At 41.1% G+C, this 22,959-nt stretch overlaps 1 protein-coding gene across 3 annotated transcripts; it reads left to right on the top strand.

Annotated features, from left to right (window-relative positions):
- Positions 1–22,956, top strand: dennd4a (DENN/MADD domain containing 4A). Of its 3 annotated transcripts, XM_012919636.4 has the most exons (31): positions 1–64; positions 196–237; positions 4,715–5,046; positions 5,209–5,455; positions 5,561–5,630; positions 5,755–5,924; positions 6,715–6,953; positions 7,075–7,141; positions 7,234–7,292; positions 7,405–7,549; positions 7,670–7,845; positions 8,099–8,199; positions 8,934–9,152; positions 9,618–9,763; positions 10,225–10,245; positions 11,573–11,706; positions 12,038–12,170; positions 12,367–12,573; positions 12,677–12,805; positions 12,913–13,057; positions 14,422–14,544; positions 15,997–16,104; positions 16,917–17,710; positions 17,806–18,025; positions 18,638–18,729; positions 18,830–19,005; positions 19,252–19,657; positions 19,963–20,080; positions 20,379–20,541; positions 20,642–20,706; positions 21,175–22,956. In XM_012919636.4, exons 3-31 carry the CDS (start codon positions 4,736–4,738, stop codon positions 21,309–21,311), a joined length of 5,121 nt encoding a protein of 1,706 aa, XP_012775090.1. In that variant the 5' UTR covers positions 1–64; positions 196–237; positions 4,715–4,735; the 3' UTR covers positions 21,312–22,956. The 3 variants fall into 3 exon arrangements, with proteins under 3 accessions (XP_012775090.1, XP_076741925.1, XP_004553146.1); XM_076885810.1 differs by lacking the exon at positions 1–64 and having other exon boundaries at positions 71–237; XM_004553089.2 differs by lacking the exons at positions 1–64; positions 10,225–10,245 and having other exon boundaries at positions 71–237.
- The last annotated feature ends 3 nt before the right edge of the window (positions 22,957–22,959 follow it).

Genomic DNA, 22,959 nt, shown 5'->3' with positions numbered 1-22,959 from the left:
AATCGGTCACGTGAACAGCGCAGGTCTGGATAAAGCGCTGCTCGGGAATACACCATTTATTCTGGTCGGTCCAACCCTCTGTGAATGATTTTTTATTATTTTATACATTATAATATATGTGTAGGTAATTTATTTAAATCTGAACTGTAAGAAATAAACATTTATCATCAACGGGGACCTGGGTTTTATTTTCAGCGTGTACTCATATTCGACTGATCATCTTTCATTCGTCGTGATGTGAGTAGATTCTTCTTTTGTCGAATATCTTTAAAAAAAAAAAAATACAAGCGACGCTCGCACACGTAGTTTCTGTGCTTATAGTAATTTTTGTGTTATTATTTTTTTTTATATTATATGTCTGAGATCCCATTTTTGTAGCTTTATGTTTGTGTGTGTTATACACTGAAGGCTAATTTTAATGTTGGATTGCTGCTTGGAACAATTAACGGCAAACATGTCATATCACTGTCCAAGAGCTTCATGCAATGCAAGCTCAGATTAATTCTTTGCGGTGAGCATCGGTTTCTGTGTGAGATTTTCTGTGTATACACTGCGCCCATTGGTTACAATGAAGTCATATGGAGGCTTATTCCATTGCCTCCCGTGTCGGTGCTCCATAAGATGGCCTCTTTAGATGTGGGCATATGAGAAACCCCCTTTATTTTTATGGTCGCTGTAGCCAGTTGTTTTTTTTAAAAAATCTATTTATTTAATTTTAACCATTTACTTTATGGTTAACCCAGTAGTCCTTTTGCACGTGCGGTTCAAGCTTAACGTACAAAGCCCTTCAGCGTTCTCCTATTTTCAGCACCACCTTATCTCCTTCATCTTTCTGCTCTGTTTATCTTGGGCGTGTGTGGTTTCCTCATCAAGCGGCCAGGGCTCCCCCCTGTCCAGCATAAGGAGTGCAAATGGCTGATGAGGGTGAGGGTTGTCTTCATGGCTTCATGGGGAACAGATGCTTAGTGAAATGTTGTGGTGGTTCCCTCCCTGTTCACACTGCCCATCCTCCCTGCCCCCCTGCTGTTAACACAGCCCTCTAATCCCTCCACAGCCCTACTCGGACTGTCCAGCAGCCACTGCCTCTGTCTTTTGGGCCATAATTACAACAACACACAAGCAGAAGTCAGAAAGAGGGAGGATCGATTTTTCAAAGTTTAATGTCTGCCTTCTGAAAAAACAACAACAAAAAACAAAACAAAACAGAAAAAAAAACATGTTATTGGCAAGAAATATCAAAAGAGACTGGGGATAAATAATCGGTCATGTTGCTTCTGATGAAATATAAGTTCATTCTAATTTCCGAAATTGGCTTTAATGCCTATCCAGCACTTAAAAATATATTTTGGTGCAAACAAAATCATGTTTGATATTTAGGGGTTTTGTCATCTGCAGAGCTTTGGCAGTTGGGACTTCTAAAATGTGAGGCAGTGCATTTTAGTTGAGAGCTATAATCAGAGTGTGCTGCATACAAATGCTACAAATGTAAAAGGAATGTTTAAAATGATGCAACAATTTTATAGGACTGATGCAAGTTTAAAAAACTCATCTTAGAACATGTTTTAGAACATAAGAAGATACACAGAAGGTGTGATGCTCTCAGATACCATGAAAAGAAAATATTAGGTTTGAGGATGCTTAAGAGGGAAATGTCAGGAACATTATGGCACAAGTGGTTAACAAATTACTGCAAAACGGACGGTTGACGGAGACTCACGCAAATAATAGTGGATGCGAATAGGGAAGTTGGTTTGCTTGCAGTAAGAGGAAATCCGCCGTGTCCTTATTTGTCCTGTTATTAAGAAATGCAGTGAATGAAGCGGTTGCAGTTTCTGTGGCGACTGTGACTTGCTCACTTCCAGTGTTTAGTAAACTCGAGACTGCCTAGAATAAGTGAGATAATACGAGAACATTTCAAAATTAAATTTCAGTCAAAATATTTGTGATGGAGTCAGTTTGATTTCTGTGTTGGGGGGGGGGGGGGGTTGTCACTAGAACATGCACTTAGTGATTGATGGGATGAACAATCACATACATGAAAGTGGATGATACAGGCCAGTAACCAATCTGTTTTACCATAGTCATCTCTGTGGTATTAAATATGATATCACACTGATAAAAAATAGAAAGCATTTCCAGATAAAAGGGAAACACTGTGGGCAGTCATGTTTACTAAGAGTGTTTGTTTCCTCGTCCACAATCACATGGAAAAAAAAACATCAATTCACATAAACAGATAAAAGATATTATTGCGGCCGATTCTCCATCTGGTAAAACATGTTTCTCAGACACATCGGTCCAGGCAAAGACAAATAATCTACAGCATTCTGATTAAAGGAAACCAAAGACTGTGTATCATCACAGGAGTCAGAAATGTTCAACCTTCTGTTCTCTGCTCAGTTTTAATGTTGTTGCTATGGAGAGGATTAGATATAATTTTAGGCCTCTACTTCCTGTCGAGGGGGAGGAATAGACGCAGTAATGTCGTGGTGGTTGGAGCAGGAGATTACATCTATATTTAATCCAGAACCTTTTGAGTATTATATGACACATCTGTCTAGCTTTTAGCTGTCAGCATTTGTGTAATACCTACTGGCAGCAGGTATGTTGTGTAAGTGTTGTGCGCGATCAAAGAACAGGTGAATCAGCTGAACAGAATTATTGTGGCCTTCGGCTTGTTAGGTCATTAGGTAAAATGGATTCGGCACTGGATTACAAAGGATTTTGTGCCACATGAACAGCTGGCGATATGATAAAAGATGTGACACACAAATTTCTGCTTAGAAATTCTGGGGCAGGAAAGAAAGTGGTAAAAGAATCGCTTCTAGCTTTTCCAGCAGCATTATTTTGGGTCAAAGTCTGCAAACATTTCACCTGGTTTTAAACTGATTTCACCTGTAATTATATTTCATGACTTTGATTGTTCATTTGGTTAATGGGGAAGGACTTATTTTCTAAAATAGTTAGAACCTATTTAGAAAATAAGACCAAAATTAACTATCATATAGATGTTTAACAATGTAAATTATCTAACATAAGAAAAGAAGCCATCACATTCTGCCAGATAAGTAAGTAAGATTTACTTACTTATATGGAACCTTTAATTCATATAACACCTCCTTTAAGGACCACAAAGTGGTTCACAACTACAATAAAATTACAAATATTAAAACACAACAATAATTTCCACTAGTTTAAGTTTCTAAAAGCCGTTAGATAATGTGAATAGTTCATTGAAAAGTAGAACCGCAGAAGCAACATAAAAACAAGACCAGCTAAGCAATAAAATAAATATACATCAGTGTTTTTCAGAATAAAAAACTTTTTTGAGAACCTGAGTAAACCGTAGAGGAACAAATGCTACGTTGTAAAATGCATAAGTGGCAGTGTAATGAATGCATACATATTTTTCAATAAAATAAAATTGAGTATTGAAGGAGATCTGAAAAAACAAGAAACCTTTTTGCTCTTTACACGCCGAGTCATCACGCGTAACCATAGGGCTCAGCACAAATAACTGCGAAAAAACATCAACTACTGATGGAAAAACAATGTCGACTGGAAGACTGTCAGGATGGAGGAACCTGGTGGTGATGAGTCATCATTTCAAAAACAAGCTTATGAAACAGTGGACTGATCTTTGCTGGTAAATTATTTTAAAAGGTCTTGTGATTGAAAGTGAAAGCCAGTCAGATACCAAATTCTAAATCTTGTTCAGTAAACAACTGAATCTCTGTCATCACTCAACATGCTGCAGTATCTTGCTTCTACAAATTATCTTTTTTCCATGCTCTTGTGTTAGGAGTTAGTTTTGCACTCTGAGCCTGTAAGCAGTGCTTAGCTATCTGTACCATCACGCAGCCACAGGGAGGAACAACACACGGGACTATTAGATTTAAAGCCAGTAGAAGCCAAAGTCCTCAGTAGATGAGATATGGCCATAGCTCCTTGTGTGCCAAGGTTCCTAACAGTGACACATCCATCACAAAGGAGTGAGACAACTATTCTACCTCCCACATACGCCAGTGGGGAAAATAATAGGCAGCTGTTTATCAGTTTGCTAGTGTGTGTGGACGAACTGCTGAGAGAGATAAACCAGGCTCTTCAACTGAACCACAATAAGCTGGCCCAGCACTTAGAGGGCTTCCAGGGTTCCATGCTTTGTGATAAAGCCATAACAAGCTAATTCACTGGCGCGCCCTCTATTCCTTTCATTTTCATGATGTTTTTGAGCCCAAAATAAATGCTGTCTGAATATTACAGCTGTAAAAGCCCAGAAAAAACTGCTTGCCGAGCAACAACGTATCCTCTCTTCACTTCTGAGTGCTCAGTTACAGTTCAATTCTAGTTTCCATATGCGCCTTTTTTCTTTTTTCTCTACAGAGGCATGTGTTCTGTTTTACATAACCAGCCATGGCATATAGCAAGGTCACTGGTTGCAAGCCCTCCCATATTTCTCGGTGAAATATGATGTTTTTGCAGCAAGGAATGTATTTTAAGTGCTTCCATGTGCTCTCATTATGTGCTATTTCTTTGGTATGGTATGCAATTTAATGCACTGCAGGAGAAGTGTACATTTTACATGCTGCATTTTGCCTCTTTTTTCAAATCTAGTACAACAGCTAATACAGAGTAAGGACATTTAAGGGTTATCCAGTGTATAGAGTGCACTTTGTTGACCCCCCCATGCAACTTCCACTTTTTTATTTTGCAGCCAACAGTGTGGGAATGGGAAATGATGGAGGATAAAGGGCCTCGTGTAGCAGACTACTTTGTGGTTGCTGGCCTCACCGACTCATCCAAGCCTCTAGAGGAGGATCTACACTTTGATGATGCTGGTCCCAAATCTGTGAAACCCAAAGCCCCTATCACGGATGTCGCTGTCGTGATACGCTCTCTGGGAGAAGAGGTACCCCCAGGCTTCACCTGTGTTGAAACTACCCCCTCAGGCCTTTCTGCAGAGCTCAATGGAGCCAGTCTAAGGGGCCCACAGATATTCTTGTGCTTTAAGCGAGGCAGAGATAAGCCTCCACTGACAGATCTCGGGTAAGAAGTAATCCTCACTTACTGACCTTTTACTCACCCAGCAGCACTAATAACTCCTCCGCTTAGGGTCACTGTAATCTGCTTTAATGCACATGCTCCAGTCTGAAGTCTTGATCAGTTTTCAAAAATATAAAAAGTCACCAACACCGTCTGATATTTCAGGGTTCTGTATGAGTGGAAAGAGAAACTCAAACCCGGATGTCACATCGTTCAGACCACACCCTCAGGCCGCCCTGCAAACATCAGCAGCTCGTCCTCCCAACGCATCTACATCACCTACCGCCGTGCACCAAAGAGCCAGCCACACACCTCATTGGCTGTCACCGATGTCTGCGTTATCATCCCCGGCAAAGGGGAAACGCCCCCTCACACCTTCTGCAAGGTGGACAAGAACCTCAACAGCAGCATGGTGGGATAGAGCTCTGAAAAATAATCACTTAAACCTAGTTTGTCTGCCCACACAGCCCAGATTGTTGCTGCTATGTGATGAACTTTATCTTTCTCCGTATTTCAGTGGGGATCCTCGGTCTACCTTTGTTACAAGAAGTCTCTGGCTAAAGCAAACACAATCGCATACAAAGCAGGTAAACTGTGCAGAGTTTGTAGCAGTGAAAAGAAAAAGGAAGTTTAGTCATGGATTTGTGTCAGTCATTATCAGTATTCATATAAAGAATATGTTTAACATTTCTTGCATGTGTTTGTGTCCAGGTCTTTTGTGTAGGTACCCCGAAGAGGACTATGAGTCCTTTCCACTGCCAGAGTCAGTGCCTATGTTCTGCCTGCCCATGGGGGCAATGATCGAGTGCTGGCCTGCACACACCAAACACTCCCTGCCTGTTTTTTCCACATTTGTACTAACGGGAGCCTCTGGAGAAAAGGTAAAATCACCCTTGTACGTAGTTGCTTTTTTGTATTCTTTTCTTTTACTTGTTATTTTGTGTACTCACCTACTGAAGTGGCCAAAAAAACACTTCTCCATTCAGCTTACGGCCATTTCGGTGAGATCATCACCAATTAATGATTCCCCTACAATACCACACATACAAAATATCTCCCTTAATTGCTTCATTTCAGCTAGCATCTCTATCTTTAGCTCCACCTCTGTCTCTCACTGAGAATTAGGATCCCTTATGGATTAGACTGTTTATGAAGTGCAGCTGTATTTCTAAGAATACCAGACAATCTTAATCAACTTCTGAACTCTGACTGGAATCAAAAGTGGTCTAAAGGCTGTGTTTGGAATACCAAAAGCCTGTTAGCCTCTGAAAGCACTGCAGCATAAAAGATTTTTTTTGTATTGTGCGGCTGAGTGTAGCTCATCTTTTGAATAATGGATGGCTCATGCACCACTTGGGCTGATGTGCAAGTTTTAAATGCTGGATGCTTCAGTGTTTACTGCTTCTTGCCTGCAACCTCTAGTCTGCAGGCTAGTCTCATGGCACTTTAGGCTAGGAATGACTTGTGTATTTATTTGGGAGAAGGAACTTCAAAGGGCGGATTTATTATGTTGAAAATTCTCTTGTGAAGCCGCCACTACATGCTCAATGAATGTGTTTCTCAAGGGACTTGTGGCTACTGTTGGGTTTGCATTAGGATAACAAGCGTGCGCATCCTTTAGATGCATTGTGCATTCTTCACGCAATTATCTTGGGGGCCCTTTGTGTGCAGGTGTACGGAGCAGCTATCCAGTTCTATGAGCCTTACCCAGAGGAGAACCTGTCTGAGCGTCAGCGCTCACAGCTCGGCCTGCCAAGCTCTGATCTCAGACCTGACGAGACCAGAAATGTTTACAGCAACAAGAGCATCTGCTTACTCTCCCACTGGCCCTTCTTCCAGTCCTTCAGGAGCTTTCTCACCTTCCTCTACCGATACTCCATCTCTGGGCCACATTCCCTGCCTATTGAAAAGTTAGCAACTTTTACAGATTTTATCCCTTTCAAATCAGACACTTTAGCTCACAGCCTGATAAATCATACAAAAGTAAGAAGTGTTACAACTTTACTAACTGAATTGATTTTTTACTCACAGGCACATCTCTCACTTCATGCAAAATGTGCCGTTTCCCTCCACTCAGAGACCGCGCATCCTAGTCCAGGTGAGTTTATGAGAAATCACTTCAACTTTGTACGGGTGGGTTCTTTGTTAAATTTGCTCTAACTCACTAAATTTTGCTTGTGTCTTCCACAGCTGTCTCCACATGACAGCCTGATGCTGAGCCAACCTGTGTCCTCTCCGCTCCCACTCAGGTAAAGATAACAATAAATTTCAGAATTACAACATCTTGCATTTTTTGCAATCCTAATCTGAAAACTTGTGTTGTTGTTGTTTTTTAAATTGCCGTGTGTTTTTGTGTGGTAGTGGGGGAAGCCTCTCCACGTTGCTCCTGAATCTGGGCCCCAAAAATGCTGCCACTCTGCTCGTGTTGGCTGTCACAGAGCACAAGATCCTGGTTCATTCCCTGCGCCCCGCTGTACTCACCAGTGTAACCGAGGCCCTTGTGTCTGTAAGTATTGTCTTTTTTAATCCTCTTTTTTTCCTGACAGTAAAACGAAGGTCTTTCATGGGACCATAAAAATCTTTTGTATATATTGTTTATAGTAATTTTACTTATGATCCTTTTCAGATGATTTTTCCCTTCCACTGGCCATGTCCATACATCCCTCTGTGCCCGCTGGCTCTGGCAGATGTTCTTAGTGCACCATGCCCTTTCATTGTGGGCATGGACTCCCGGTACTTTGATCTTTACGTCCCCCCGGCTGACATCACTTGTGTGGATCTGGACACCAACACCATCTCCCAGTAAGTGACCTCTTACTGCAGCCAGTCTGTGCTACTAGATGGCCACCTTCAAATCAACTCTTATGTAATGATAAGAGGTGGAATGTGAAGTATTTTTACTGTACAGAAAAAAAAACATGTTTGGATCCCACTGGTCTCCCACATCAATTCAAAAGGTATTCTGTGAGGATATCAGTGAATCCTCCCTCCCTCATATCTTTTTTGTTTCCTAACTGTCCTCCCGTGTAACAACAACCATCTGTTGTGCTTTCAGAAAAGATGACAAGAAGGCTCTTACGTGGAAAATCTTGCCCAGGAGAGCCTGCAAGCATCTTCTCAATAGTCTGAATAAGCTCTATCAGCAGCTCATTGAGGGTGAGTCCAGTCTGATGCTGTGTCATCCTCTAAGTGGTTTCATGAATAATTTTGGTTGCTTAGGCTACATGAGTCTGTTGAGTCAGCCTCTATGGGCAGCTTTACAGGAAAACTGACAGGATGCACTCACTGTTCCGTTAATAAAATAGTGCAATGATTAGTTCTTTTATAGAAGAGCATGTTGACCATGTATCATTCGCCATTTATGGTTTTTTAACTGATCCTCACCCTTCCTCTTATTCCATATATGGTATTCTTTCATTAGTGATTTATTCAGATTATTGTTTTTATTATTCTATTTCTATTTAATTTAAAAATCTTTTAAATTATGCAAAAATGAACTGTTATGTCCTGCCTCTTATAAAATCTAGATCTTCGCTGTGGTGTTTGAACAACATGACATCATGAATACTGGTCTAGACAGGAACAATTTGCTTGCGACATCATGCCAAGTGGTCTGTTTTTGCTAGCTTTATACCTGTTGGCAAGTTGGTCTCTGCATTTCTTTTAACTAGGTCTGCTGTGAAAATCAGAGTATTATACATAATTTGACTTTGACAGTCTCACTTTTACTCCAGTCTTGAGTGCTGTACTTAATACTTCTTTCCTTGTGGAAAAAGTGTGTGGTCTGTGGTAATAATAATACTGGTGTCTGGTTAAATAACCGGTTATTTGCTATCAGGTGGTTTACGCGCGTATGGATTGTTAAAACATCAGCTGTTGTGTGCCCTCAGGTGGTCATTTAAACCATGAAGATGTGCAGATGGATCACACAGTGACCGACTGTGAGCTTGAAAGTGGAAAAAGCCTGCACACACTAGAGCTCGAGATCCAGGAGGCCTTCCTGCGCTTCATGGCTGCCATCCTGCGAGGCTACCGTTCCTATCTGTTGCCCATCACCCAAGCCCCGTCCGAGAAAACCACTGATGCCAGCTCCCTCTTTGACATCCAAGGTATGTGTCACTCTCAGCCAGTAATATTCACCATACTAAGTCACGGCAAACCATGCTGACAGGTCATGGCTCCCCTCCCTCTGTGATTCAGTGCTGTAGTAAGTCGCGGGGTTAAGGTCTGAATGCTGCTAAGCTGGCCTCAAATCAGAGCTGTAATGACTGTTGTGATTTATGTTAAGCCTCGGTGGAAATTAGGGTTGGATGACAAGTCAGAGAGGCCACTGCGATTAATAGCACAATGTCCCTGCACATCTGTGTGCTATTATGTAAGAGGAGCAGTGGAGAACAAATTGTTTCATAACACAGCATTTATTTTGCGGAAATGTTGGTTACGGCTGCATCTTTACCCCATAAATATTTTGCAAGGGCTTGACAAGTAAATGCAATGATTTAGAATCATGAGACGGATATGAATTCCCCACTTTTTAAGATTTTCAATAAATAATTTCGTTTTCTTTTTTACAGGCTTCTTGAAGAGCAGAGACCGCTCCCATCAGAGGTTTTACTCCCTCATGACCAAGACTCAAATGTTCAGTCGTTTCATAGAAGAGTGCTCCTTTGTCAGTGATAAAGATGCCAGCCTGGCTTTCTTTGATGAGTGTGTTGATAAGGTGAGGTTTACAGCTAATCTTTATTATGGAGTTTCAGTGTCAGAGATGATTCATCAAAATCATTCTGCTGCGTAGGAACAAACGCTCTTTGAGCGATATTTAGTCTGGCCTCTGACTGCTGGCAGAAATTCTCTAAAAAAGAAGCAGAAACATTTAGAGGAACAATTAATCACGCACTGTCCTCTAAATTAAGACCTTTTTTGGACTTTATTTAATTTTCAAAAAGAATGAAAAAGCAATTAACCGAAAGTAAAGGCAATAAACAAAAAGTAATTAACACTTCAGCACATCTCTTGGGCCTCTTTGTAAGATCAGCTCTAAGCTTTTCCATCAACTTTATTGTCTGCTTCTTTTTAAAGATGTTTTCTGTCTTCTTTTTGCTTCTTCTGCTGTTCTGATTATCTGCCTTCTTGTCATTTCTTTCTTCTCCTTTGCTTGTCGTTACGGTCCCTGCCTATCAGTTATTTTCCAGTGGAGGAAAGGTAAGTTACTCAATCCTATGCTGCTGTTTAAATAAAATATTTTTAACATTTTCCCACATTGATCCCAATCAAAGGATTTAATAATGTACATTATATTTATGTGCACTTATTTTGAATAAATCAAGGTGGTGTAACAGAGGGCTAGAAAGAAAATGTCTTTAATGTGATGACATGCATTAGATGTCAGAAATCTGCGTTATCCTTTTTGTTGTTGTTGTTGTTGTTGAAATCCCGTGGGATGTGCTGATTATTAGTTTGTGCTAATTCTTCGTAGACTTGACAGATTTTATGAACACAAACTGACAACTTGTTTTGTCACACCCTCGCACAAAAACACTAAAACATCCGCCTCCTCTGTTCGTGTGTGTACGTGTGTGTGTGTGCTAGTACACTTGTGCAATCAGGAAGTCACATTTACATCCTGCTTGAAGAGTTTGAACTGTATTAATGGTCATTGTGGTTATTATTGAGAAGTGGAAGCCTTGATTCATACAGCGTCATTGCTGCTGAGGTTGACAACAAATGCGTGATTGAGAAAGAGCTCTCGGGTGTAAGAGGAAGGGCAACAAACAGAGAAACACAGAGCAGAATTGAAGTGAGGGCAAACAGGTCAGTGAGGGTCCGGTGACTGAATCATCCACTCAACTGAGTGGAACAAACCCTGTAATCCAGTACACCGGGGAACTATTCAGCCGCTGCCATAATATTAACGTTTTTGTGAAACTCATGCCCGAGATAAGCTGGTAATCGATTCAGACAAGCCAAGTGAGTGCACATCAGCTCAGTAGGCTTTTTATAATGTCCCAGGAAACTATTCAGAGCTGATTTTCTTTAAAAAAGGAGCATGTATGCTTTTGCTCGGCTTCTCTTTGTTCCTGCTGTTGTTCTCAGAAAGGCATGCAGGCATGCAGGCAGGCTTTGAAAGCTTCTCTCCAGACAGCAGATAAGTCCATTTGGAGCTGAAGCAAATGTGGCAGTTAAGTATCAAGTAGTGCTGCCAAAGCTGTACAGTTAAATGGTTTCATGTCCCTAGAGTAACATGGCATCAATTTTGTCCAGGTCACTGCAGCCTAGATTAATTCGGTCTTGGAGAATTCACGGGATCAAGCATTCGGTAGTGCCCTGTAGTTAACTGGAATTGGAGCAAAAGCCATATTTCTGATGCAGGCCGGTTCATTACTGACATCTTTGTGTCCTCACTGACCCTGATATCTGGTCGGATCTGAATGCTTCCAGAAAGCTTTAGCACTTGTAGATTTGTGTTTAGAGAACAGCTAAAAGGAAAGATGAAGACAGCTGCTGAATTTGTGTTTCTCTTGCAAACCAGATGGACAGTGAGCGACCAGAGGACGCCAGACTGATCGAACTGGATGAATCGCACCGCAGCGAGCACACAGTCTACATCAACCCTCCAGAGCTGCCTCCGCCATCGCAGGGAGAGGAGCATCCTCTGTGCTATAGGTACCACACTGCAGATGAATCTCTAAATGAGAGAGGCAAGACAGGGGGTTTCTTTTTTTAAAACTCTGTCCTGTATGCTTGAGCAGCACACTGGGTGCTGCTCCCAAAGGACAGACTCATAAACTGCTTCCGTTGTTAGACTTTGTCACTGCCACAGGGCTGTGTGGTTATTTTGAGCTGTAACACATTACTTTTGGATTCTTATGTTGGTGCCTCAGGGAAGAACCAAACTGTTGTAGGAATAACTCAGCTTGCTAGCATTTATGAGCAATCCATGTCTATTTTTAGCTTATGTAACTGTATATAAGGGAGTATACATTTCTTTCTGCAGCTACTCTGCATTTCCTGTGCTAAATGCTGAGCTTCTGGAGCCTTTGGAGGGAGCAAGTCCTTCATCGGCAGGCATAGCCTCACGCCACAGCAGTCCAGCCAGCCCCACAGCCATCTTTAGACGCTCTAAACAGGTCCTTAAGAATCTTCATGTCAATTTGGTTTCTTTCATGAACAAAGATAAACCTAAATATGTTCAAATTAATGTCACATTTACTCCTGTACCTATTCTCCATAATCATGTGTAAGGATATGAATGTGAATCCAAAATGCAAATCTGGTTGTTAATAGACAATGAATCACATTTACATCTGATCTTTTTCATCTTAGGAGATCAAATCAGCTCAAAGGATGGCCAAAACATATTCATCTATGCCTCAGATGTGGTCCAAGTGTCTGCTTCGCCACTGCTACGGCCTGTGGTTTATCTGCTTGCCAGGATTTGTTGGCAACTGCCACTCCAAGGTGCGAGCGCTGCGTACGGCTTATGATGTGCTGAGGAAAATGCAGGACAAAAAGCTGCAGGCTCCAGATGAGGTAGGAAACTGCTCTGGATAAGAAAACAATACAGATCTGCCGATATGATTCAGAAAAGACGACGCTGCACATTTTCAGTGTTAACGTGTTTTTTTTCTCCAAGGTTTGTTACCGTGTGCTGCTGCAGCTGTGTGGACAGTACAGCCAGCCAGTCCTGGCTGTGAGGGTGCTGTTTGAGATGAAGAAAGCTGGAGTTCAACCCAATGCTATCACATATGGGTACTATAACAAGGTGCGTGCTATCGGTCGTTAACAATACAACTAAGAAAATGCAAGCAATTTGCATATTGGATTGAGATGGGAGCTTAAATCTTAAAATATGTTGTATTTCTTCTCCAGGCGGTATTAGAGAGCACCTGGCCATCGACCACCAGGGGAGGTTACTTTCTATGGGGAAAGCTGAGGAACGTGCTCCTCGGTGTGCTCCAGTTCAAGCAAGCAGGAAGGAAACAACGGAACTCCCAAAGAGATCCTCATCTTTCAGGTAAGGAAAAATTAAATTCCTGATTATGTGACTGTCTGTAACAACCCAATTACATATATTTTGGTGAAAAAACAAAACAAAACATACAGATATTTTTTTCATTCAACTACAGCACTTCCACAAACATCTGGCCAAACATTTTGTATAGAGCAGTAATTCTCTGTGAATGCTTTCCTGGGCGGTTACATAGATCACACACATCATATTTTTGCCTCTTGTAAATAAAAAGCATGGATCAATCTTGTCTTGTATTAGCGGTTCAGGCTGGAGGGTATGTTGGCAAACTGAGCCCATTAGTAACATCTAAATGTTATCTAAACACCACAGCTCACCTGAGTATTGGTGCTGACCATCTTCATCCTTTTATGATCACAGTGTAACAATTTTGTGATGGATGCTTCCAGCAGGATAACACGCTGTGTCATAAATCATCTCAAATTGCTTTCTTGAACATGACAGTGAGTTCACTGTATTCAAATGGCAGCCACAGTCACCAGATCTCCATCCAACAGAGCACTGTTGGGATCTAGTGGAATGGGAGATTCTTATCATGGATGTGTAGCCAACAAATCTGCAGAAACTGTGTGATACTATCATCTCAAATAACATCTCTGAAAAATGTTTCCTTAGAACTCCGATTAAGGCAGTTCTGTAGTCAAAAGTAAAACTAGTAGTGACTGCTTTACACTCGATCCCAGTGAGGCTTTAAGATGTTTTGGACTGCATCAAATTTACAGAAAATTACTCCTGACTTCATCAATGGTGTATTTTCTTCTTAGTTACTGTAATTGCTTTATGAATTCATGCGACATAGTCTGATCCTGGTTCCCTACCTTGCTTTTTTTGAAACCTTTTACACAAAGTGAAGAGGTTTTCCTCCCTGGCAGTCAAAGTATACAGATTCCTTTTGATCTCAGTCTCAAATTCCCACAACAACCCGCAGAGACCCTCATTACCATAATGACATATTGAGTGATAGGCTTTAATGAAAAAGTAATGCTTTACACCATTTGATACGACATTTTTCCCAGCTGCACATATTTTAACTTAACGTTTTTAAACGTTTAAATTCCCAAAATAAAAACACGATCATAGTAAGTGCATCTTCGGTCTTGAGCAAGATTCGTTCACTTTTCTTCACTTTGAGGTAAAATAGATAAATCTTATAGCGCTGGTTGATGCTGTGGCACTCAGAACATTCCTGCGTTTGCTGCAGATGATAATGATTGCAACACAGTTCAGTGAGGGTTTATACATCGCTCATATATAGTGTGAGTGCAGCTCTGGTTTCATAATCCTGTTGGTAGTCTGTCTTTTGTGAAGCCTCTCTCATCCCCTTTCTCTCTGCTCTTATCTCCCTTTAGACGGCAGCGATCTAGACACAGTCAGCCATGGCAGTTTGGACAGCGCTAATGACTCTGCTGAGCGCACCTCCATCGACACCGACTTCACTAAAATGGACTCCAGCGATGATGGATTTAGTACAGGTAGAGAGCTACTGCCCTATGTCGTTCTCATTCCATCTATTTTACGTGCAGCCTTTTACTTTCCCTCATATCTCTCTGATTTATGGGATGTGATTGAATTAACTGCCTTAAAAGTGGCAGAACATCATGAATCTCAAACCTTAATTATTCATCTGCACTGACTTTCTCTCAGTCATTTTACACAAACTAATATATGAAAGACTCCAGTATTAAGGTGTGATGAAAGGTTCACCGTTTTCACTGTTGGTTTTTCCCATACCTGATGTACTTGATTTATATCAGAGAGACGTTTTTGTTGTTTATTTTGATATTATGGAATTATGCCAGGTAATCAGAGCGAAAATCTCTTTAGTGGTTGTGTCGTGTCTTGTTTTTTCCTCTGTGGTTAGATGCTATGGATGGTGAGGTGCAAGGATCAAGGATAGTTTGATCCCTGATTATTTACTTAATGGTGTGAAAGCAATAGGGAATAAAGGGGATGTGTAGTCAAAGGCACTCTGCTAAATACATAGATATACAATATGTGTGCTGCATGTGCCGTATTATAGGTACCTTTCAGCATGTAAGCAAATAACAGGTGATACCTTTTGTTATTTATTTACATTTTATATCCTTTTTGTTCGGCTTGCCCGCCCTCGGCTGGTGGTAGGGTCCATTCAGGCATGGATAAGAGAAAGAAGGCGTAACGTAGATGGAGATGTGGTGGCAGTTTGTTGTGTAGCTGCTTTCTTACTCTTGCTTTTAAATATAACTTTTAAAACTTTCTGCTGCTTTTAAACCAGCCCAGTCAAAAGCATAAATAAATACATATAATAAATCTTTGAATTATGCATTAAAGGCAAATTGCATTCAAATTACATTTTAAGTGATTGGGGAAAATGCAAATGTAAAAGCCAAGAAACAAGCACTTACATAAAGTCTGCTCTGTAATATGTGGTGGTGGAGGTATGGGTGGGGTTGGGGAAAATTGTATTATGTTGGATAGCGTTAGGTAGGCATGTTTCTTTTGTAAGCTCACATCTTCGCAGCTAAGACAAGTACCAAAGCTGAAAAGACCAAAGCTTTTGCGCTAACAATATCATCTGGCACAACTTGTCTCATCAAACTACTGAAAGTGAACAAATTCTTTGAAAATACTCCAAGCACAGTGGAGAAGGTTTGTACTGTCTCCTGCTATTTGACCTTGTGAATTTAATGAAGTTTTTATAAAAATATTCTGTTCCTTTTCTGGTGCCCCTGCTTTTCTATTCTGGGTGTTTTGTGTGCTTCATGCTGAAGGGAATGTCACAAAGCGCTTGTAAGCAAAAACTCTCTGATCAGTTGTCTCATATAAAGCTTCCATGGAGACTAATAGGAACAAATTCTAATTCACTCGAGGAAGAAACAAAACACCAGTGAGAGGACATTTAAAAAGTAAGCGTCAGCGGAGTGATTTCTCCTTATCTTTTTCAGGTGAACAGTCAGACCAAGGCTATGATTCCTTGTCTAAGGAGGAAGAGAGATTGTGCAGCAGAGAGAGTGATGGCACAGCCCTAGTGGAAGACAAAGGAGTCAAGTCAAGTGAGTTATGGATTGCTTTTATGTCGTATCTTTGACACTGGGGGATTATTTCTGCAAAAAGTGACTCACAGCTCACTGCAAAATGGATGCTTTGCCTTTAAAAGCTGGTGGTATCACATCTGGCTGTGGGTGTAAAGTGGTTTTTTTTCTTGTCCATTTGCTGTTAAATTTAGGTGTTTCTCATTAAAAAAAAATACAATCTGCTGATGGATAAACGTGTTATGTAAGCAGATGACTTTTGCCTTGAATTTTGTTGCAAATCATGACATGCGGTGTCTGACTTTGTGTTGTTTTTCTAATTTTTCAGTCTTCATAATCAGTAGTCCTCTGTAATTGGTGTGGCATTTTATCAGAGCCTTAATAACTTATTACTTTTGGCTTAAAATGCAATACAGCTGTATTGTAAGATAAACACATATCCCTTAAGGAACCGCAGAGCTGCCAGTTTCCCTTCCTCCTCGTCCCTGCAGCAGCTTCATGTTGGCGTGAACAGTAGAACACCAGCAACAATTCATTCAAATCTAACAGGATTTTTTAGAATAATGCAAGAGCACAATAATGCCACAGATTTCAGTGGACTAGCCAAAAACGCACAAAAATGCCTTTTAGTGTTCATTCTCAATCTAAATGTTGTTCAAAACTGCAGCGTTTGATGTGGAGGTTCCATTCTTTCTCCCAGTGCCTCCAAATCAAAAGATGCTAACACAGCAATGTTTTATTTATAAAGCAGACTCTCAAGAAGTCGTTTTATTACTGCGTATAACCACTATGTACCGTTCAGCTGAATGCTTTCAAATGTGTTTTTGTCACAGGCAGTGGCCTTAGGCTGGCTTCCAGTCCATCTAGTGACACTCTTCTGAGTGGAGCTTTGCCAAAGGCAGAGAGGCCAAATTCTCTGGACTTGTCTGGTGGACAGGGAACTCTGAGGCTCAGTGTCCCCATTCTAAGTACATCAAAGCAGCTTCACCTTGCTTCTGACAGACTGCATGAAGTAGAGGAAGAGGTCACAGAGACTGATAAACAGAAACACCCAGTGGAGAGGGCCGGCGTTATCTGCAATGCCGGGACAGTGAGGAGGACAGGTATTGAGATGGGATTTGATCCCCTGTCGCTGATGGCAACAGCGACCGTACAGGAATGTGACCATGACAACAGCAGTGCATCCAACTCTAGGCGCAACCTGGCCGAGGAGATTGAAACGTACATGAATAATGGCAACAGCCCCTTGAGCAGCCGCACGCCCAGTATGGACCTGCAGAACCCCTCAAGCCCTTTGTTCCGCTCAGCCTCTTCTCCCCACTCCTCCCCGCAATCCTCAACCCTAGTTCAATCCACTACACACCTCCCACTGCCTGCCAAAACAAAGGAGAGGCTGAGGCAGTCTCCATCTCTTCCTCTTGGTATTTGTAACAAAGACAGAGAGAGGCCTCCCTCTTTGGTTTCACCGTCATCACCCACTCCTTCCACTTCATCGTTCTCCATGGAAACACTGTTCACCCCAACTCTCGACATCTTCAAGAGCAGCGTTATATCAGCAGGAAAGGGTGTGGCTGAGAAAGCTAGTCGTCTCTACTCTCGTTTGTCCTCTCAAACTTCACTAACACAGGTTAGAATTTTTTTAACATATAAATAATTCATGCATATTTGGGATTACTGGCTCTAGGATGAAATCTAGTTACAGTTCTTTTTTGCCCCCTGCAGGACGCAAACTGTGACCGCATGAGTGTGTCCTCACTGACCTCAGGAGAGGCCGATTGCTTCTCGCTGCTTGATAATGACTCCTGTCTAGATCCAGATGGATTTACATCCCCACAGCATGGTAGCGTGTCCCGAGTCAGGAGAAGCCCCGTTGGGCATCATCATACTAACCTGGGCAGCCCTGGCACCCCAAACAGAGTGTTCAGACACAACTCCTTTTCTGGTTCGTTCCACATCTTTTAATAAATATTGTTGTAGTGAAGCTTTTATTTTCGTGTGTTACATTGTTATTTTACAACGTTACTGATACTTACACTGGATGATCAACAAAGTCAATTAAATCAGGTCCCTTTCCTGCTAGAAGCAGCTCTAATCTAAAAAACTCATGGCTTAAAGCTTTGTTGTTACAAGCTCATTATAACTGCAGCATTGTGCAGGTTTGCATGAAAACACTTCTTGGCAGTCTAAATTTAGAGTAAGAGTAGGCCTCAGTGATGGAAAGAGTTGGGTGTTGTTCTATTGGAAAGTAGGCCAGCAGGCGTGAGGGATGATGCAGTGTGTAGGTTTTTCTGCACCCAGCCACAGGCCCTATGCTAAACACACTTCAACATGTACACGTGCATGCACAATCACGTGCACACAAGCAGAGACACAGACTCACTAAACCTGCGGCACAAATACAAACACTCATTGCAGATTTTAATAAAGTAATTGCTGCTTTGTTTCAGCTGGACACTTTTTCTTAGTTTCATCCAGATATTTCAAGCTTTGACAGCTGTGTTCAGTCTTGGCTTTGCGTTCTGTGTCTGATTGTATAATCCTCCACTGTATCCAGGTGGTTTGGCACTTCCCTCCAAAACTCCTCACACTCCAGATTCCTCCCCCGACACCGGCCGCTTCCAACCCACTCCCAATTACACCGTAGAGGTAAGGCACCAGCACATAACAATCCCAGTCCAACTCTTGTCTGTAGGCTCGCTCAGGCAGTGTGATGGTTTCTTTCTGAACCTGACGCTTTCTTTTATAGGTGTTGATGTCTAGCTGTTCACTTTGTAAGACATGTGACTGTCTGGTGTATGATGAGGAGATAATGGCAGGATGGACGGCAAATGACTCAAACCTCAACAGCACTTGTCCTTTCTGCGGCACAGCCTTCTTGCCTTTTCTCAATGTGGAAATCAAAGATCTGAGACCGCACAGCAGGTAAAATTTACACAGCACACTATGCTTACAAAGAGAGCTCAAGCACTTTGAATAGTTAAAGCCATCAATTTGGGCTATTTTCAGTTACAACATTGTGCTAGATTGTCTTTTCTATAGTATCTTGCTAATTGTCTGGAACATTTTTTTTTTCTTTTTACAAAAGAGCACTAAGGCACACAGACACAGACAAAACATCTTTTATCCCCGTGGCCCATTTAAACAGATCCACTCTCTGTCTCTCATCAGGTCGTCTAAGAAAAGCAATCCGGTTAAAGAGGAGGATACATCCCTGCCACCCAATCCCGAGGAAAAAATCTCCACAACAGACGGTGCAGCTGAGGCGTCTGCAGCTCCTGCACAGAAGCGGGAGAGCAGTGGGGGTGCTGGCCAAGGCCCAGCCTCATCCTCCTCCTCCTCCTGCTCCTCTGCTTCTGCTCCTGTAACAGTGCCCTACTTGAGCCCTCTGGTTCTGTGGAAGGAGCTGGAGAGCCTGTTAGTGAATGAGGGCGACCAGGCAATCTCCTCCCCAAGCGTTGTTGACCAACATCCCATTGTCTTCTGGAACCTTGTTTGGTACTTCAGAAGGCTCGACCTGCCGAGTAACCTGCCAGCTCTTATCCTGGGCTCCCAACACTGTAGCCACGAAGACCAGGTAAATATGACAGCCTGTCACCCACGCAGAATACTTTAATGATGTCATCCCGTGTGCCATCAGCAACTAGAAAAGTGAATATTGTAGCTCATTAGCTTAGCCAAGCGCTAAGGCAAGCAGAAACAGTTTGTACCAACTGGCACTTCTAAAGCTCAGAAAATTATTTGGGACTTTGGTGACTCCTAGTGTTGTTATTAAAAATCAAAACTAACAAAATATAATGCATGAAACCATAACACGACTTGTGCCTACAGAGGACAATGCAATAATGAATTCATCTTTTTTATGTATTTTGTCCCCTTCAGACTCCTCAGATGCTGTCATCGGAGGACAGCAAGCAGGTTCTCGTGAGGATTATGTGGGACAATTTGAAGTTGCACCAAGACAAAGTTCAACCCTGCTACGTCCTGTGGAACACCCACTGTAAGTTAATACAATGTTTACTTTCACAGACTATAGTGCAATAAATTAGAAAAGGTGATATCAGGCTACCTTCAGAAAATTATTTTCCCGGTAAGGTCAGATATTTACATGCAAATGAAACAATGCATATTAACTAGTAGATCATGCATAATTCAGCTCAGGAAACCTATTAATCAAGTCATCTTATCAGTGAGCCACACCTTCAGACTTCGTTTCTTCATTTCTCTCATCTGTTAATGAGAGAAATGAGATGAATGAACCTTTGATCGCAGTGATTTTAATCTCTCCCTCTTCGCAGGTGCCAACTCGCTGGTTCGCTCCGGGTTATGTGAAGAAGGCCAACTCTTCACTGTGGAGCTCCTGCAGGGTTTCGTGAGGAGCATTAAGAAGAGTGATGTGCATCAGCCCATGAGCCAGATCATTCAGCTGTTGGGGCCTGAGTTAGGTTTTAAAAGACAGAGGTAAGTAAATAAAGAGGTGTGTGATGAGTAAAATTACACCGGCAAAATCATATGAATGGAAAATCTCATTGCTTTTCTTTTCTTTTCTCTCCCAAAAAAGGAGTCTCTACAGAGAGTTATTGTTCCTTGCTCTGGTGGCTTTGAGGAAGAACAACATTAATATCAGTAAGTTCAGAGCATGGATATTTTAGTTTTTAGTTATTTTAGCAGGACTGGAAATGTCAGTCCACTGCTTTTGCCCAAATATGTAATAATGACTCTTGATGGCTTTAATGATGCCCTGACATTTTGTGTAACTCCATCAGGCGGGTTTTTTTCTTCTTTTTTTCACATATCCTGTACAAAGTTTTGTGTAAACAGCCATCTTGGATGCAATACACTAGCCTCATTTGTACTCTGTACAAAGTATAAGATTAAAGTATTTGAATATATCCACATAACACAGTTTTAGTACCACCTTACATAACCCAAAGTATTTCTCTGACCATCTACAATAGAACAGCTAGCTAGAAGACTGTAGATTCTTCTGCCGATATTCTCAAATGCCTGCTGTTTGTAGTTAATGGATATAAAAGATTTTATATAAAGAAAGCGTGCTGACAGATTCTTAACTTACCATTATCTCGCCTGCAGGTGCTTTCGATCGCGAGTACAAGCTGGCATACGATCGCCTCACCCCCAACCTGGTTAAACTGACACACAACTGTGACCGGCCCCCTGGAGCAGGGGTCATGGAGTGTAGAAGGACATTTGGAGAGCCTGGTTTGTGAACATTTTGTCCCCCTTCTGTAGCTTTTTTTCCTCCCTCCAACAGTCACTGCTGCTGTTGTTGTTGTTTTGTTTGTTTCTTTGTTTGTCAAACTGCTCTTCAGACTCAGGACCAGCTCATCTGACTGAAGCATTAAGCTCTTGTAAGCACAATGGGACTGAACATAATGCAACTGCCATGAGTTTCTTGAAAACTGTCAGAGCTGAGAGGCATGAAGTGACAGGCCTTGTATTTGTAAATACTTTGAAGATATTTTCTGTATAAATGTTTGCACAGTTATTACACGGTCTACTTTATGCCTCTGTTACTGTTGAAGCTGTGAATAAGTAGGTACAACTAAGTGTAAGTTCACCTCGTCGAAATTCCTCAGTGGTCCTGGTGACCTTGTTAAGACTGTTGTTGACTGTGTGTACTTTTAGACGTTCATGTTTTTACAAAGCACTTTGATAAGATGAGCACTTGCTATTTGTTCTCATTTACATGGGGCTGTGTCTCTGCCACGCACACCTTAGTCATGGTTCTGTCTGAAATTTCCACAGGTTCAAGTTTGTAAAGGCAAATCACTTCCTCTTCATGTACACCTCATAAAGCAGACAGGTTAAACTCATATACTGAAATACACTAAACTAGGTTGTAACCTCATAAAATTATAAACCACAAAATTGTTTCTGATTCAAGAATGGAGCCAGTTAATTTATATGCACAATGTTTATTTGTTTTTGTACAATGTACCAAAAGATCCCAAAAGGGAATATTATATAATTCATTAATTTACAGTTTGGTTTTTTTTTAGGCAATATCTTTTTTTAAAGTAATGATTAAAATTTTGTGTTAAATGTGATTTTGCAAGGATGGATTTCCTTAAAAACAGTACAATCAATCAAAAGGAGATAAATGTTTTCTGTCAACATTTTCTTTTATAAAGACTTTGAGTCACACTAATGGGTTCATAATAATGTACAGAGCATTTGACTCTAGAATTTTGTATATTTTCTTTTTGTCTTCAATGTATGGTGTCGATGTTTTAGATATTTGGACAACAGTGCACTGTTTAGTGTGACATACAGAGTATTGATGGATGTTTTACACACTTATACTAACCGGTCTTGGAACAGACGGTAGTGCAGGCTTATTTGCACTGAGAATATTTAAAGATATAAAGATGTCAAAGGCATTTCTTTGACATGAAAAACAGCTCCGACCTGCCCTCATTCAGAAATCACTTTAAAACACAAGTGTGACAGTTCACTCTTTCACGATCAACTGACAAAAAACCTGGAGTGATGCAGCTCCACAGCTCATTGCTGGACTTTGCAGTAACTGATGATACAATGCTGGATTATATAAGTCTGTGTGCTTGAAATAAAACACCAATCTCACAGCATGTAGACCAGTATTTTAGCCAACTTGTAAAAAAAAAAGTCTGGGTAAAAAACAAAACAGTGAATGACCAAAACATAATTTTATGTCTATGTGTTGTTTACACTGTGTCAATTTTAACAATGTTTTCAATGTATTATTTATCATTTGTAACACAGATACTGATTTGTATGATTTTTACATAAAAAAAAGAAAAGAAATGAAATTTCTTCCTTAGGTGGATGTATAGTTTGACTTCATTTATGAATAAAGACATTTATTCTATGGAT

Source organism: Maylandia zebra, linkage group LG7 (assembly GCF_041146795.1).
Source record: "Maylandia zebra isolate NMK-2024a linkage group LG7, Mzebra_GT3a, whole genome shotgun sequence".
In the NCBI taxonomy this organism is placed as follows: Eukaryota; Metazoa; Chordata; class Actinopteri; order Cichliformes; family Cichlidae; genus Maylandia; species Maylandia zebra.
The sequence above is the reverse complement of the archived record's forward strand: the minus strand, read 5'-3'. Positions and strand labels throughout refer to the sequence as shown.